The sequence below is a fragment of the Grammomys surdaster genome, unplaced genomic scaffold (genome assembly GCF_004785775.1).
Source record: "Grammomys surdaster isolate TR1022 unplaced genomic scaffold, NIH_TR_1.0 188, whole genome shotgun sequence".
Classification (NCBI taxonomy): domain Eukaryota; kingdom Metazoa; phylum Chordata; class Mammalia; order Rodentia; family Muridae; genus Grammomys; species Grammomys surdaster.
Window position 1 is genome coordinate 8,971,426 of NW_021604633.1, and position 18,830 is coordinate 8,990,255.

The window sequence follows — 18,830 nt, forward strand, 5'->3', positions numbered from 1 at the left end:
CTTTCTTTCTTTCTTTCTTTCTTTCTTTCCTCCCTCCCTCCCTCCCTCCCTCCCTCTTTCTTTCTTTCTTTCTTTCTTTCTTTCTTTCTTTCTTTCTTTCTTGCCTTTGGCTCCTGTTTCATTAAAAATGCTCATTTGTTTAGTGCACATCAGTAACTTCAATATTGCTATTATTTCATGAATCTGTGAACCAGGCAAAAATTCATATCCTAAGGAAATCAACATTTTGATTTTTAAGTGCAATAATACATATCCCTTTATTGGAGAAGATAATATATGAATGTGTTTTAAAAGTAAAATATCCTCAATTTGAGATGTGGATAGATTTAAAATTCTGCTGAGCTTCAAGACAGACTCAATCATTAATCTCTCTTCATGGTTCCTGTATTATGAAATATGAGCTACTATGGTAGGAATGTTTTTTACCATCTTCCTCCTGCAGTTTATATGCACACTGCCTTCCATGTGGTTTTCCATCAATTCTGTTCCTCAGAATGCGTTTAGACAACCAGCACCCAGTTCTGCTGTGCCCACAAGAAAGATAGGCAGATTTCTACCAGATACAAGGCTAAGCCTTTGCCTTCCAGAGGGGTGCCAGAGGAGTGTAAATACCTACATAAATGAGAACAGATGTTGATTTGCAAGTTTCATCCATAACATCAAATCATGGGATAAAAGATGGAAAACTGAGTCCACCATCCAGGTGTTTGCGCTTCACAAATATTGGAACTGCCCCTGAAGATGCTGCCACTACATCATCTGTGATTCTCAAACCTGCCTGCCCTTCAGACTCCTGGAGAAGAAGAATTGTCATAAGTATGATTTCCCCACTGGAGGAAGTCAATGAGAAAATTCCCCACAGTAAATCATAGTATTTATTTATTTCTCACAAAAGGACTACAAATTTATATTCATGGTATATTGTAATGCTCTATCTTTCCCTTGTTAGTTATCCCAATAAATCTAGTTTTGGCAAACTTTAGATGTAATACCATGGAATGAGAAAAGAATTCTTTCAGTCTTTTTTTTTTAAACTGCCACACTAAGAATCAAAGACATTGAACTCTGGGAGCTGTTGGCTGAGGGACAGGATGAGTTTTGTTTAAGCCAGAGCTTTCCCTTGGCTCTAAATGCAGCAAAATCTTCAAATACTCAATAGAACTCTGAAAACAAAACAAAATGAAACAAAACCGAAGAGTGAAACTTCATAATTTCTATAATATATTAATCTTTCCTTTTGGTTCTATCACAGATAACAGTGTAACATTTAAATCATTTAACCTGTCAGTCCGGTGGATCTGCTATTTCTATCCTGGAAAACCTTCACACTAACGTTGTGTAGACTAGACTTCTTGTCCTGATGTCTTAGGGATATAGGGATATTCATATACATTGGGAGGATTTTATGCAAGATGAGAGTGTTGTAATTCAGTTTTTCATGTTAAAAATGAAGCCATATCATTGTTAAGCACACGACTGACCTGTATTAGAAAAAAAAAAAAACTGCTAAAGAAACAAGGTAGTTAAATATAGGCATTCTTATAACTACCCCTTATTACTTGGAAAATTGTTTAATTATTGTACAAATTCCTGGAAATTTTAGGCTTTAGAACTCACTTATGGCAAAGAAAAATATTTTCTCTAACTTTTAATAGTTTTTCTGACATTTTTAAAATAAAAATTTAAAGCAAGTGATAGCGTTTGAATTTCTTTAAGAAGTTGTCCATTAAACACACCACTCACTTTCAATTGCAGGACATCAAGATATTTTCTGGTCTCTGTTAATGTGAACTCTGTACTGTCTAATAATGTCATATCTCTTTGATGCTCAGCTCAAAATCAAGTTTGCAAGCTTCCCGAGGAAGACAGGTGTGCATAAGATCAATTTTCTCTCAGGGTCAAAGAGCAGAAATTCTAAGGGTATCAAGAGACACACACCTATAGAAATTGTAATTTTTTGATGAAAATTGGTACAATATGTTGCACAGATGAGAAAAATGCTCTTATGTTTATTCCCAGGGCAAAAGAGCAGATAGAGCTGACAACTTTCTAAAATTTATTCTTCTGGGTATTTTGTTACCGGTTTTGATCAAATTTCTTGAAATATCTCAACATTATGAACATAGAGAACAGAATATAGACAACAAATAAAACTGTAGCTCACAACAGTCATAAATTTATACATAGTTCTTTCTATTGAAGTAAAATATTAATAGATGAAAGTCATTATTGCTTTGTTCCCAGGATTGACTGACAAGTTCAGATTTGAGCCCCACATCGTATTTATTATCCAAGTCTTTCAGAAAGAGAAAATGTGGGCTTGATTTGTAAGCTATGATAAATAGTCTGGGAAAGAAGGTAGCAAGGCCAACTTGATATGTTCAGTATTTCATATTGGCAAATTGTTTTTTGAAATTCTATCCTCATTCCTAAAATGTCTTGGGCATCCTTGAGAAAGAACATACTTGGGCATCCTTGAGAAAGAACACACTATCATAAGCATAATGTATTTATTTGTGACTGATGATAGAGGATTTATTCCAAGACTGTGTAGCATCAACCACAGCTATTATAAACAAAATAAAATCCTCCCATCATTTGAAAGTATTGAGATGGATCTTCAAATGACAATAAATCACTTTTTCTTTCAAAAATGAGATCTACAAGTGCATCTATCATTCTGTATTCTATTACAATTTAACTTGTTTTAGGCCTTATGACATGCCTATTATTAAAAATAATGTATGTGAGAAGAACATGTTTCTTTTCACAAAGCACAAAACATAACTATTGCAAATAAAAGCCTTTTGATCAGAAGGGATGTAGGACATAGGGGTTTGCTTTGATTTGATAGACTCTCAGTATATCAAATGGAGACACAGAGAAAGCTCATAGAGGATATACGAAACAGAAGAAGTAAAAGTCTAAGAGGTACATTTCAAATTTAAAATAGTATTACCATTACCCGTTTGGGTGCTCAAGCATTTGAAAACAAAATCTCACTGTAGTATTATTTTGTCACCTGTACTTTAGTCAGAGGAACCACAATTCATCACTTGGGGCTGACAAGTACAGTCTCAAAAAATGATGCCTCACAGCTGATAATTATTTAGAAGCCATATGACATCAAGACACCTAGATCCACTTAACAGGTTTTGTATCTTCACTTGGAAAAAAACAGCATCTTTATAAAGTCCCAGAGATTTTGAAAACAAACATCTGCCAAATATTACAACCTCAGTGCATTCTCTATATAGCTATTATTATCATCATTATATTCTTCTTGTCCCACTGGTATTGTTTTCTCTTCAATTTAGCGTTAAATTGTATTAAAATAAGAACAATATCCTTACAACAATATTTACTTAGTTGTCCTTACCAAAGTAGGGAACCAGCATTTAAGTATTATCTTATGGTCTTATTTAATTTCTTAGAATAAAGTAACCGTTCTTCAGTCTGTGAAAATAACAAGAAATTATAGAAATAGCCTTCTAAAATGAATTATAAAATGATGATGAGTTTGATAGAACAACAATGAAAGACAATAAGATGTACTTGTTTATGTGTCTTGCTGAAAATGATCTGCTGTTGACATGTAGTAAGAACATACACATACACGTGAGGCAGACCATTATTTAGTATTGTCAGATGAGTGTGTGCTAAGAGTATGACAGTAAAACCCCTATTCCATTCTCATAGCCAGTCAAAGAATCATGAGTAGACATTACTTCATTTTGAAGATCTTGTCTCAGAGACAGAATTAAAACTGTGAATCATGAGCTGAGAACAGACCTGGTATCTGGTCATAATATTTACTGCAGTTTTTTTGATAGTAACCCTTCAACTTGTTTATAAAGGAAGCAAATAACTGTGTACTGAAGACATAAGAAAGAGAGAGAGGGTGGTAGAACTAACTACTCACATATCCTCCAGTGTCTTGACAGGTTTAACTAAGAAACCAGAAGCTGCCCTTCTAATATCTTTAGTTGGTTATATGGCCACTGATTTTTTAGTAAAATCTATAACATGGAATCCATGACAACTTTTTATGAAACAGTCACTTCATAAGTCATGAAATTGGGGGAAAGTTGTGTTTATAATAATACTATCAAGATTTATAAGACAAATTTTTATTCCCTAGAAAAGATAACTCTCAAGTCTCGCTCTCAGCATAGTGAAAAGCCTCAGTCAAATCCAGTTGTTCTGAATTGAGTTTGCTTTAAGATGACTTTCTATGTACAGTTCATATTACAGACATATGTCTTTTGGAAAGTCTCATCAATGGCAAATACTCCTAAGTAGCTACAGAATATAATGCACTGGAAAGTTTCACTATTGGCAAATACTCATGAAAGTAACTACTTTCATGGTATAATGTGAACATAACATGATAACAATATGAATAATATAGTTTGTAGATTAGTTTTTAAAATTAATATATGTTTACACAAAGCAAATGGATGACTCTGAGACCCCTGCTCAGTTATGTACTTAGCATATGTCACATGGGCTCACATTTCAGGAGCTGCCATAGTCTTCACTCATCGTTAGGTGCTTGATCCCTGTAGAAACTAAAATTTGCAGGCACTTATATCCTGTATAACAGTTTTATAAGATGGCGTGATATTCGTATAAAACCTTTGCTTATTTGCCTGAATAGTGTAAATCAATCAGTCAATCAATCAATTTTATTGTTGCAGGGACCAAACTGTGGGTTTTACATGATAGACAAGCGCTCCTCCTCAACATCCCATCCCTAGCTTCTACCTATATTCCTTAAATTACTCTTGGATTACTTATGAATATCTAAAATAATATAAATTCTATACATACTGTACTGTTTGGAGAATAAGACAAGAAAAGAGTCTCTGAAAATGATCTGTAGAGATATTTTCTTTTTAAAACATTTATATTGGCTATTTTATTTTTTTTACATTTCAGATGTCATTTCTTTTCCCCATCCCCACCCCCAGAAATCCCCTATTCCATCCCCCATCCTCCTTTTTGCTTTTATATAATTTTAATTACATCCAAGTATTAAGGTCAGTTCTAGGTTGAAGAACTAGCAATACAATAGATGCAAATAGTCAAGGAACAAGCAAGACAATAAACAAAGTTCTGTGATCACTCACATGATCACTATTTCTAAGGGCTTCTCAGAATGCTAAAATATTTGAGCCTACTTCCCTGTCCTAGCCCAAAGTCATTTTCATGTTTGAAGCCTACTTCTTTGTTCTAGCATAAGATTTAGATTCCTGCCTGAAATTATTTCTTTGTTCTAGATTAATGCAGATTTCTGCCTGAAGCCCATTTCCTTGTCCTTGGCCAATGTCAGAGTCTTGCCAAGCAGCCCCAAAAGCTCTCTGCCTCTCCCCCTTTTTTATTTCATAAACAAGACTGAGCCTATCTTAGGTTGTTCTGACAAGAATGCCTACCTTACCCATTGTGGAATATGCATTATCAGAAGCAATGCACTTATGTCTTAGGTTGGTAAGGCTCTATGCAGAATTTTACTTGTCCTTGGCTTGCCAGCCTGCTAAATTAATAACTGTGTCTTGGGGTCCATTTTCAGTTTCAAGCCATGTATTTTGGCTGCCAATATGTTGATGTTGCTAAAGACAAGCTTTAACATGATGGGCAGGAATAAAAATATTCCTAGGACAAAAAGGGCTAGCATAATCAACTTATATATGCCATTCTTGAAGCTTGACCAAAATAGAAATACTGACCTCTGGACATGGGTAATTTTATCAGCAATATCTGCCACATCAACGCTCAGCAGAGCAGCATTCTTTACATTTATAAACTCACTATGCAAAGTTAAAACATCCAGAGAAGTATTAGAATTATGCCAATACACTGCAAGTGTCTTTAAACTTTTTCCTAATTATAATAACTATCATTGTAAATTTTAGAAGTAACACAAATCCAATAGTATTTGGCATGACACTTGAGATGGCTCCTTACTCTTAAACTCTGAACCTCCTTCCAATAATTTGAATAGGATAAAGAGCATCAATCCATTGTTCCAAATGCCTATCTAAATCCTCTTTTATACTCAACACACTAGTAACATTCTTTTTGCTAAATTATTAACAAAAGAGTTGTTTTCAAATATTATACTCTTACTATTACGTCCATGGATGTATACCATAAGGAAAGGGAGATGGAGGTAAAACAATAATAAGAATGTCTGAAAAATCATGCAACTAATCACACAATTTTAAAAAAACTTTATTATGAACATACACACACACACACACCTTTTAAAATAGACTTTTTTTCTTAAGGTCAATAATGTTCCTTCCAAGAACTGAAGACTATCTAACAAAAACCTAATGCCAGACATTAGAAGTCCTCTTTTGAGTTGTTGGTCAAGGATGTCCAAGATGCCTCTGAGGTAGAACTGACCTGAATGCCCTCTTCCTGAGGAATTTCATATTACAAGAAGGTACCATGCAAATTTCCAAAGCAGGGAGGCAACCAACAGTCCTACCCAACTATGATGCCTATGAACCACATCATTGACCACCAAGGGATGCTAACCTAATGGTGCATTAGTGGCACACATACCTTGGTAGCAACGATTACCTCTCTAATTGGACTTAGAATGTACTTAAAAAGATAAAAACTATGACTAATAATGAAAACAGCCAAGTATATAGAGGGAATTAAATCACGTATGTTGCATAAGAATCAATAGCCAGGACTTTGCTAAATCAGCATAATCACAAACTATGCTCTAAATGTCATTATACACACATCATCCCACATGATGGACACTTCTCTTTGCAATAGATGGAAACCACAACAGATAACCACAACCAATCAAAATGCAGACTAGTAGAGCCCAGTCCTATTAGCTACAACTAAAATACATTTCCTAACCTAGGGCTCAGGGAATATGTTAAAATAGGGGGCAGAAATATTTTAAGAGGCATAAAAAAGGAAATTTTCTGTGAGACTGTGTCATCTAGTAACATCAGAAGCCACACCCATAAAGTCTCACTAACATTAGTGCTCACACATGAGCTTAACAAGGATCACACTAATGGACATATTGTATGCCTACAGGATAGACAGCCAAGGAATGCTGATAACAGGAGAAAAGCCTTCCCCAGGTAATAGAATACCAATAGAATAGAATGCTTATGCTGATAAGAGCCTGCTATGGATATCTCCTCAGAGATCTTCAAGAGTCTGACATACTCAGAGGCAGATGCTCACAACTAGCCATTGAACTGATCATGGGGTTCTCAATGGAGGAGTTAGAGGGAAGACTGAAGGAGCTGAAAGGATTTGTGGCACCATGAGGAGAGCAACAATACCAACCAACCACAGCTCCCAGGGTCTAAACCACCAGCCTGAGGGCACTTAGGGTGGGATCCAGTGCTTCAGTTGAATATGTAAGAGTGGAGGGCCTTGCTGGGCATAGGTGGAAGAAAAGAACCTTGACCGCATGAAGGCTGGATGCCCCAGGGGGTGGGAATTTTGAGGGTGGGGAGGTGGGAGGGGGGTAGATAGAGGTTACATCCACAGAGAAGAAGGAGGAGGGGCGAGGGGATTGGGGGTTCCTGGGTGGGTGGGGGATGGGATAAGGGGACAACATAGGAAATGTAAATAAAACATCCAATAAAAAAAAAGAATAGAATGCTTATCCAATACCAAATGTTCAACCCTGAAAATATATATGTGAGTAGCCAGTATATAGACTGTGATTACTATATTTAATAACACACACACATACATATATGTACATATAATAACTAATAAAAAATAGGCTATGAGTTTGAAAGTGAGCAGGGAAGGATGTATGAGAGGGTTTGCAGGGAAGAAAGTTATAGAGAGATGATTTGATTATATTATAATCTCCAAAATAAAAATTATAAGGAAGATACACAAGAATTATCATTCATTTGTTAAGTAAAATAGGCAAGATGTCAAGTTCTGCCACAACTGTCCTTTTGTACTGAGAGTTGTTCCATGGAAGGAAACTAAATGGAGTTGTTTTCCTCATTAAAAATGGTACAAGTGGAACATATAGATGGCATTAGCCCACAAGAAATCAAACAATAGCAATTGTAGTATATGAAATAACCAGTTCAATAATAATCACACATAAAGAATTAGACATTTTAAAAAGTAACAGGATTGGTGCATGTAAGTCACTGTAAAAAAATTTAGGATCATAGACCATTGCTTAAATGACTGATCAGTGTTTAGTAGGCACCCTGATAGCCCTTGATGATAAAGAGGATATCTGGCATTCTCTGAGCAAGTGATTGGATGTTTAAGGTTACAGGTAGCATTTTCAAGCATCTCTGGGCTCACTTAAACCTGAGTCTTCTGACTTTCCTTGTTTCTTCTCTGACTCAAGTCAACCAGAGTCATGGATGAACTCTGCTACACAGTCAGGATTTCTGGGCAGGCTTTGCATGGGCTCCTGAAAGTCTTGCATTTTGGCTATATTTGCTGTACTTTATCATTCCTTAATATCTTAGAACATAAGAGAATACCAATGTGGCAAGACAAACAGGCTTAGATGGTAGAGCAAAGATCTAAGTTCAAATCATGGCTCTTCCAGTTAACAGAACTGTGACTTACACTCAGAATTTTAATTATTCCTAATTCTTGCTGTTGTTGTTGTTTTTAGATAGGGTTTCTGTATAGCTGTCCTGGAAATCATTCTGTAGATCAGGATGGCCTCAAACTCACAGAAATCTGCCTGCCTCTGCCTATCAATGGCTGAGATCAAAGGTGTGTGCTACCACCTCTAGGCTTGTTACCCCTAATTCTTCTAAAGTTTCTAATCTGGGACCTGTCATATGAGATTTCATTATAAATAGCCAAAATTGGCTCATAAACGGTAACCTTGGAAATGTATTTTAGTTTAACACTAATTATATTTAAGAGTATTAAAATTTTTCTAAAAACACTTATGAAAGCACTAGCTTTACTGTTCACTTATTTCAGAGTTGAGTGCTAACTGCTTGGCCCAAATAACAAATCATCTGCAATAATTTAGCCATTTTGTTTTTAAAATGAAGTACACGGTAAAGATGGAAATGCTTGTCTACATAGAATTTTCATCTTGTCATAGGGAAAGAACATTACAGAAACCTTGGGGGTAAAATACACGATAAATGTTGATACAATCCATCATATTACTATGAATATGTTCACTGAGAATGAGGCTTTCCCTGCAAGGATACTTATCACAGCCAAGAAGCAATGAAAAATTAAAGGAAGAGAAAATACACTGTTTACATGTTCCCCTACCTCCATAGTCTATACTCAAACATGGATACCAAAAACATTTTCCATTTAAATGCTGGGGAAAAAAAGAATAATCTTAAGATTAGACTCTTACCATTTTTATTTATTATTTTTAAGCCAGATACTGTGACAAAATACTTGAAGTAATCAACTTGAAATGGGAAATGCTTATTCTAAGGATTCAGAACTTTCCATTCATGGTCATTTGAGAGTATATTAGTACAGAACATCATGACTAAAAACAAGAAGAAAACTGATTATATCACAGAGATCAGGAGGCACCAAAAAAAAAAAAAAGGAAAAGTATATTATAATTTCAACACGCACCTGTAACATCCTAACTTCTCATGGGCCCCACCTATCTCCTAAAGCTCCACTACCTTCCAATAGCACCCTTAGTGTGTGACCAAGTTTTTAACACACAAGCCTATAAGGAACATTTCAAAAGGACAGCAATATACTTGGATGGCAATACTACACATAATTCATGAGACTGAGGAGATGCATCAGCAGATAAATGAAGACCAGAATTCAATCTTGCATAAAAGCCAAATAAACATGGTAGACCTCCTGTAACCCTATCACTAAGGAGGTAGAAACAGGTCATCCTAAGAGCAAAATGAGATAATCTGTAAGTTTCTGGTCTAGCAAAAGGCCTTGTCTCAGTAAATACAGTAGAGTTTCATGAGCAAGATACCTGTTGTCAGTCAGCCTCAGGCCTTAACACATAGCAGCACACATGCATAGAGTTACCCCCATATACATACAAACCTGCAGATCCATGCATGCCACATATACATGTGATAATAATTACTGTATTAATTATACTATATATTAACATTATATACATGTAATAGTTATCATTACACATATATGTGGCATGCATGTGTAATATTATTTCTGGATTCCATCTGACTAAATGCAAACTTTTGAATGTTAATAGACAGATAGATGAGAGATAGATAGATAGATAGATAGATAGATAGATAGATAGATAGATAGATGGCAGTATCTTAGTTACTTTTGTATTGCTTTGATTAATGGCCATAAGCAAGGCAACTTATAAAAGAAAGCATTTACATGGGCTTATATTTTCAGAGAGTTAGAGACTATAATGATGGAAAACGCATGGTAGTAGTGACCATGTATTGATCCTCAAGTAGAAGAACCAAAGAACTAACTCAAAAGGAATGCGTCTTTTACAACATCCAAGACCACCCCTTCCTCCAGCATACTTCCTTTAGCATACTTCTTCTAGTAAGGGCACACCTCCTAATCCACCCCAAACAGACAACAACAAGATATCAAGTATTCAAACATACATGTGATCTTATGGCAGTCATTCTCATTCAAACATCCACATTCCATTCCCTGGCCTTCACAGACCTATGGCCATATCATAATGCAATATGCATCTAGTCCAAGTTCAAATCTTCATAGTCTTCAGTCACAAAAGTGTTTGAAACCCAAAATACGAACTCTCTTCTGACACTCAAGGCAATTTCTGGTTATTCCCTGTACACCAAAAAAGTAAATTACATACTTCCAACATACAATGGCACATAGTATACATGATCATTTGAAAAGGGAAAAATAGAGGCACAGGAAGGAAGTACAACATGAAAGAAAGAGCAAAGACACAAAGCAAACATCAGATCCTGTAGTTCCATGTCCGTTGTCAAGGGCTTAGAGCACTCTGTCCTTCCATTTTTGCTGCCTAAAACACAATTTCTCTCTTTTTGCATACTTTTGCTGTTTGTATTCTTTCTGCTTAGCAGATCTCATATGACCCTGACATCTCCATCATCTTGAAGTCTCCAGCACATCCCAGGCTTCACTTTCAAGGTTTTGTGTAATGATCTTTCAGGGCCTTTTGCTCTCTCACGGATGCTGGGACTGCTCTTCAACATACTACCCAGACTCAGAGGCTCCTAAATTGTAGGGGTAGACTCTACAGCTAGTGTATCCTTTATGACGCTAAAGCCAGAACCACACAGAGGATGCTGGCGAGTTGGTCTGCTGACTTGAGATGCAGTTGACTTGAATCACATTTGTGAGAGGTTCTTTGTTGTAGCTTTTTAGGAGCAAACAGTTTCTTAGGCCTTTTCCTTTCACAAATTGAAAGCTTAGCTGATGGAGTCTTGCCCAGAGGGCACACTCACCTCCCTTTATTCCAGTCTTGTATAAGACTTCTCCTTAATCTCATCTCTTTCAGCACAAGTCTTGCTTCCAACATTAGATCCCCTGATTCTCTTTTTCTCTTCAAACTGTTCATTTGGTGTTTCTTTTTGTCCCATTTGTTCATTTACATTGTGGATCTGCATATGAGAGATTACTAATAACTGTATGACAGAGTCAGTATTAGACTGTCTTGAAATCTCTGCCAAAGAAATTCATTCCTTACTTTTTCATTTAACCCCAGGCAAATTCTTAGGGCAAGGGCAGAGTCATCCCATTCTTAGCCTTCTAGCCAAGCAGCTGTTGAAGTCTTTACTTCCTCCTGAAGATCCTTGAGCAGGATCTCCACAGTCTAAATGATCTCATCTCTGTCTTCATGGCTCCAAATAAGCTGTCCATTAAGCCCTGCTTACAGCATCTAACTGTTTTTCTACTCTGAACTACCACAAAGTCTTTCACTTTCATCTAGTAAATTACAAGGTCATGTCTGTAACAGCAACCCTGTTTTTCTGTTTTAGTTACTCTTCTATTCTTGTGGTAAAATATCATGACCAAGTTAAAGTTAAAGAGTTAACTTAGATAGATAGATAGAGTTAAAGAATTAACAAGATAACTTAGAGTTAAAAGAGTTTAATTGAATCTACAGTTCCAGAGGGTTAGAGATCATGAAGCCTGAACAGCTGGGAGTTCACATATTGATCCACAAGTAGGAGGCCAAAAAAACTAACTCAAAATGGTGTGAGTCTTTTGAAACTTCTCATCCAAAGTGACAAATCTCCTCCTGCAAGGCCATAACTCTTAATCCTCCTCAAACAGACACTAACTGGATAACAAGTATTCAAACATTTGAGCCTACTGGGGCCATTCTCATTGAAATAACCACAGACAGCCAAACAAATACATAGAGCAGGGTCAAAGACAGTATGAATTATGATCCTTCATCTTCTACAAGTGTCTCTTCCTACCTTTGAGGTAACAATGACAGAGCATCTCATGACACTAGACCATTCAGTCTTCACTCTACCTGGTATGGATCTACCTTCATTCCCCCATAGCTAAGTTCCTTTGTCCACTACTCACACTTAACACTTGAGCAATCAATAGTTCATACTCTTATCTGATCTTCCAGGAAGAGCAGGACCTCTCTGCCTAAGCCATGTGGGCTCTAGAATTTGTTATACTTTACTTCCCTAAGAGCTTCATTGCCTGAGAGCAAGAAAGTACTGGATTCTGATCACCACAGTCCTTTGCATACAGTGCATACAGGAAACACTTTTTGAATGAATTGCTTACTCTCTTGACTCATTCATAACAAATTCACAAGTATTTCAGGCATAAATGTTAAAAGAAAAATAGCCATGATAGCGTTTTCAACTAATGGGATTATTATAGTTTAAAATCTAGTTCTTAAACAACTATGAAAATTACATGCTGCAGTTTTTAATTCCTGCAGCAACATATAAGGGCACTTTTGTAATTAAACTCAGGTAACATTGAATGAACAGGGGAGTTTACAACAGTTCACTAATGTAACTTGTCTACAAAAGGGCAAACATAAAGCACCTTTCCTGATTCATTTACTATTTCAACCACAGAACAATAAAACACTCTTAGTATCTGTTTGTATATTATTAAATGAAATTATGTTCAAAGAAAACAAACTCATCTACCATTTACTTTTTGATGTGAGTATAAAGAGGAATAAAATGTAAATTGCCATTCACCACTGCACAGGCCAGATTCACTTCTTCATTCTGCTGACAATTTAATGTGCCATGAAAGCATGTTAACTTAAATGCATTTTATGATAATAATATTAACATCTACAAAGTCCTTAGAGTTCCTTCACAATATTATTTTTAAAATAATAATTTTTAAACTTACTGCTAAGTAAAGCAAGATTTCTTCATATACAACCCATGTTTATAGTATATAAAATTGTTTCTGGTTTTGTTCCTCTAATTATTGTGAACACCTTTCTGTATATTTTCCCCCAAAATATACATCCAAAATGTAAGTAGACTTTTCCTTTGTCTCTCAAATACCAAGTTAAGCATTGTTATTCTATAGTAACTACTTTTCTATCAGCTTCATGGTCCTCTTATCTGATCAGAAGTGACCTTTAAATAAGAAAAGGAAGAATCCATGGCACAGAGAATACTGGAAATTCAGCAGACTCGCATTTAATGAAACTTCCCTGTGATTCCGCTTTGCTCAGATACACTGTAGACAGTGACCTCTCTTCTCAGGGATTTATACATGATACATTTTAAAACTACAAATACCTCTAATGCTTATTAGCATGCAGTTGTTTAGTTTTTGCTTTTAACTGAACAAAAGATGTAGGCAGTTATGCAGCACCAGTAGGTCTGTGGGTTAAATCTCCTGGAATCAGGAGAGCTGAGGCTCACATGGAGATAAAGTCAGAGTTCTGTTAAACAAATTATTTCAAAAATCCTCATTCATTCATTCATTCATTCATTCATCTATTTACTTATTTTAGTTCTAGAAAGAAAATGCTTCTTTTAAAACTTCACAGAGGGGCAAGAAATGGGGGTGAGGGGAGGCAGGCAGAGAGACAGAGACAGAGAGATAGACCATGATAGAGATAGAGCCAGAACACAAGATTTTAATTTCTTCCTTTTATTGTTTGAATTAATTGTTAAGGTTTTTTTTTTGCTTAGTAAAAGCACAAGTGACAGAATTTACTCCCAGATAAGCTGAAAACAAACAATGAGCTAATATTTTAATGAGAACAGGAAATAGACAAAAATCTTTTCAGGATCAGATGGGTTAGCCCAGGCCAATGCAATGATTTGAGAAATCCAAGGGGATTTTTGTTTGGGAAATGCTTGCTCTACAAAGCTTCATAGGCACTAAAGGTCTTCTCTGAACATAAGATGCAAATGCCTATTTTAAATCACACCTATTATAATGGGCAGAAGTTTCCAGACAAAGTCAACTAATAATAAACTTTCCCCTTTTGGAGTGAAGGGGAAGCGTTCCTTAGTCACTGACCTGTGTAAACGCAACTAGGTCTTGATAACCCTTATTTTCTTGCAAGTATCTCCACAAGGCTTTGTCGTGATACTTTACTCTAGAAATTTACATTTTTCTTTCACATTTGGTGTTTTCTAAGGTGACACTTTCTGAGAGAAAGAAGTACCAACCTGAATGCTTCAAGATACTCAACATCTCCCATAGGGGGGTCAAGGCCACCTGTCCAGGCAATGTTTACATTGTAGCCTTCTCCCAGACCTACTCCAACCTGGGGAGAGAAAAACACACCACTGTGGGTAACCACTGGAGGAAAGGAAAGAAACAAAAGGGGGGGGGAGACAGGACAAGCACATGGGAGCTCTTGAAGTAAACATCAAACACAGTGTCAAATCAACCCAACTCTGCTTGACAACCAGTGCTCTGGGTTATGCACTTGTTCTGTGCTGGTTCCTGGTCCTGTGGGACGAGTGGGTAATCTGGTGTAATTTAAAACACCAGCAAAGGACAAGAAAATTAGGGGTAATCACGCAATGCAATTACCTGCGAGATACAAGTAAAAGCAGGGCTCTAAAGAAATAAACCGAACCTCATTCGGGGCTCCACTGCCAGGGAAAAAGTTCCCTTCATCATAGCGATGGAGTGAAATGTACAGGATGCTGGGGTCAGCATAAAAGGCCTGCTGTGTACCGTTTCCATGGTGAACATCCTACAGAGAAAAGAAAACAGATGACAAATACCGTCACATCGGACTCTGGAGACAGCTCTCGTGATTTCTGCTTCCCTCTCTTCCTACCCTACCCTTCTTCACATTTTCTGTCTTCTCACCCTTTCTTTCTCTTTCTCCCTTTCAGGCTACTTCTACACCACCCCCTTTACTTCCTGAACTTTCAGGCAAATTACCCTTTAATGCTCTCATTTTTTTTTTTTTAAACTGGCTTCTAAAAATCAGGAAACCACAGCGAGCATGCCCTGGAGACTCCAGATGAGCAGTCACTGAGAAAGCCCAGTCCTTCGGTACAATTAGATATTTATACACCGGCGCTTTGTACTCTTTGCTTCAGTGATGGAATCTTGCATCCTGTTTTATGGAGGAATTTTATGACTTATTAACTGCCAACAGTTCATAACCCCTCAGGCTTAATTAACTAGCCTCATTGGCCTCTGGGAAAAAAAAAGACTAATGTTTAAACTACAAACTAGTCTTTTTCGGGAGGATCTCTGGCTTACAGAGCGTTTTCACAATTCTTGATAGAATGCTAAACCATACCAAGTGCCACCATTAAGGTCAAAGGCTTTGCAACCAGCGGAATAAATTGGCTTTCTTGAAGTATTCAGTTCAGTTAGCAATTCCTCAGCAGTTAGAGCCACTTCAAAAAAGATGCCAGATGGGAAAAGGACTTCGTAGTACATTTTGCTAGAATCACGACAGCAAAAGTAGAATAAACAGGGGTATGAGCTCATTAGCTGGTAAATGATTTGGGCCAAAGCAGGAAGATGGCACAGGGATATATGCAATCCGGTCCAATCTGTCTCAAGGATACTGATTGTATCATGGCTCTTATCCCAGCTTCCTCCCTCAGATTTCTGGCTTTCCCACACTTCCCCAACTTCCTACTCAAAAAAAAATCCTATAATCAATGGATGAATAAATAATTTATCAGACATTTGTAGATAATAATTATTCAAAATTTGATAGTTCTATTTTAATATAGATACATATCAGAATTGACATAGAAATAATAAAGAGAGTAACATTTTCAAAATATCCCCATTAAAAAAAAGTCAAGCGTTAAGAACTTCAGTTACTGCATTAAGATTGTCTGAAGAAAAGATACAGACAAGTATTGAACATTGATCTATATATTTTATGCAGAGAAAATTTTATACTATTTACCTACGTAATTATAAGATCTTTGGTACTTTGTAACTATTTAAATACATTGGACTTTATTTTATATCAGTAATATTTATAGTTTTCAACAATGATACCTAACATTGTTAAGTATGCACAATATTAGATACCTTGAATTAATTACTTAAAAGTTATATAGGGTATATGATATTATCTCTATTCTGAAAAATAAGACAACTGATGTTCAAAGAGTTTGTATAAATTACTAAGAATCTATAGACAGTAGATTGTTAAATCATTCTTGAATCCATTTATTACTGCAAATGCTAAGTTAAATTGTATTCTTATTTTTCTGATCCTCTTAGCAAGGTCTTGAGGTGAATTTTTTTGGAAAGTGGCTATCCTCCTTGATGATGACAGAATCCTTTTCTTCTCCAATATCCAGCCTGAAATTCCACTAGGCACTTCCAAAGCCTCCTTCCAGTGGATGCTAAAACCCTTCAGTGAACTTGCTTCCATCCTTATGTTATGTGCATATGGTAATCCCTTCCTTCCTTTGTATAGCACCCCGCCCCCCAAAGTAATCAGATAATTATACTACTCAGGCAGATAGGAATTGTCTCAGAAACTTGTTCTAGCCAAAGACAAATGCATCAGAAAAAAAAACTTACTGAAAATATACCAATTCCTGGATTTCTGAATATTCAAAATAAAGGAAAAGATAATACAATTATTTTCCTTTATGCAAACAAAAATGAAACAATTTAAGCTTCAATGTATTTTGTGCTAGCTCCTAGATATCTAGAATATGTTTTAAAAAATTAAAAACAAAAACAAAACAACTCTTAACAAAAAAATAACCATAGAGAGGCATCTCTGCTTCCCTTCCAGCAGCAAGAGTCAGGATTGTTTGAATATAAATGAATCCAGAAAATCAGAAAAAAAAAATCACTACTTTGACTACTCTCATTTCTCAAATGACATTGGGAAAGTTTATTTAAAAACAATTGGAAATAAAAATGACACTTTGTCCCTGATAAAAAGTCATCTGCTCTTCAAAAGTGCTTAGACGAGTGTTCGCTGGACGCACAGTAAGCAATGCATCTAGACTACAGCAAATTAAAAAAAAAATCAAGGAGACATTATTTACAAAAATACAGAAATTCAACCTAATCCTTTAGCAATGCTAGATTCTGTAATTATTGGCCAAGTACTTACAGATAATATGAATATACATAGTCTGCTGTTGGAAACAACTAACATTGTTGTACCATTTGCTACTTATTCTATTTTTCTTGAACATTCAAACTACTGACTGCTTAGGAAATATCTGATCTTGTTTCTCCATAGTAACAAATATAGATTACACTAAGATAAAAAACTTTTTTGTGCCTATGAGAAATTATTATAAAAATGAAATGAATCATCACAGCCTTAAAATAAATCTTGCACCTAAGATATATTTAAAACTGTGGAAAAATGCATATCAATACTTAACTAGTTAAAACACACACTATAAAATAGATTAATTATAAGAATTTAGATCCTCTATATTTTCATTCTTATATAAAAATGGCTGTGAATAAATTATATATTTGTCTAGTTAATAGCATCCTTTATAATTACATGGGACAAAGGTCTAAATGTTTTTGATCAGCAATGATATCTCCTAAAATATGAAGACATTTGAAATAACCTTTTCATTATAAAGAAAAAAACAAAGCTTTAAGAAAGTTGTATTCTTCCTAAATTACCTTCTAGGTCACATTACCTAAAATTTCTATCACTCAGGCAGAAAAGCCTTCATGGACATGCCCCACCCTGAACACATTACTATGCTCTTGGAAGTGGAATAACAAGTGCAGCTCCTCCAAACTCTCCCTAATGATGTGCGCATCAGAGAGAGAAGGGAGTAAACAGACTTCACACAGTATTGGAATCACACCTGCCTAACATGCAAAGCACATCTGGATTAGGCCCCCGTCCCAGATGGAAGCTGAGCTGCGCCACTGGCTTTTTGGATGTAAAAAGGTCCAAAGTAGCAATGATGATGATGATGGGTGACACTGCTTGTTTAGAGCCCTGGAGTCTATGTGGCTAGGGGATCTGAAGGGAGGAAGGTGTTTCCCCACTGAAGACCTTTCATCTCTGTAAACTGTGGAGCAGACCTATTGGTCAGTGACAATGGGTGTCACAGCATCTTATGGCACTTTAAAACTTCCTTCTCAGCATCTGGAAGAAACAGGAATTTCCTCAAAGTACCCTGCAGCTGCAGAGCCTGGAAGACTCGAATGTGTGGAGTGGTTATGACCTCAGAGGCCACACTTTGGTCAGGACTTCATACACTGAGAGGATCTGAAACAAAAACTTCTCATCTGTTGAAGCCGCTGGGGAATGGGTATCCTCTATGGACTGGGTAGTGGAGTAAAATCACACTCAAAGCCCAGCAAATTACAGAAAACTGACTTTTTAGAGCCACCAAGTCAATCAATTTACAAATCATGTCAAATTATCTCTGCAGTCA

At 36.2% G+C, this 18,830-nt stretch overlaps 1 protein-coding gene across 1 annotated transcript in view; it reads right to left on the bottom strand.

The window, feature by feature from the left end:
- Hdac9 (histone deacetylase 9) overlaps positions 1-18,830 on the bottom strand; it is an 818,562-nt gene that overhangs the window by 129,101 nt on the left and 670,631 nt on the right. Inside the window, exons 21-22 of the mRNA XM_028768866.1 lie at positions 15,041-15,160; positions 14,625-14,722 (exon numbers count right to left, since the gene is read on the bottom strand). Of these exons, the coding sequence (XP_028624699.1) occupies positions 14,625-14,722; positions 15,041-15,160 (218 nt within the window). The remainder of the gene's footprint in view (positions 1-14,624; positions 14,723-15,040; positions 15,161-18,830) is intronic.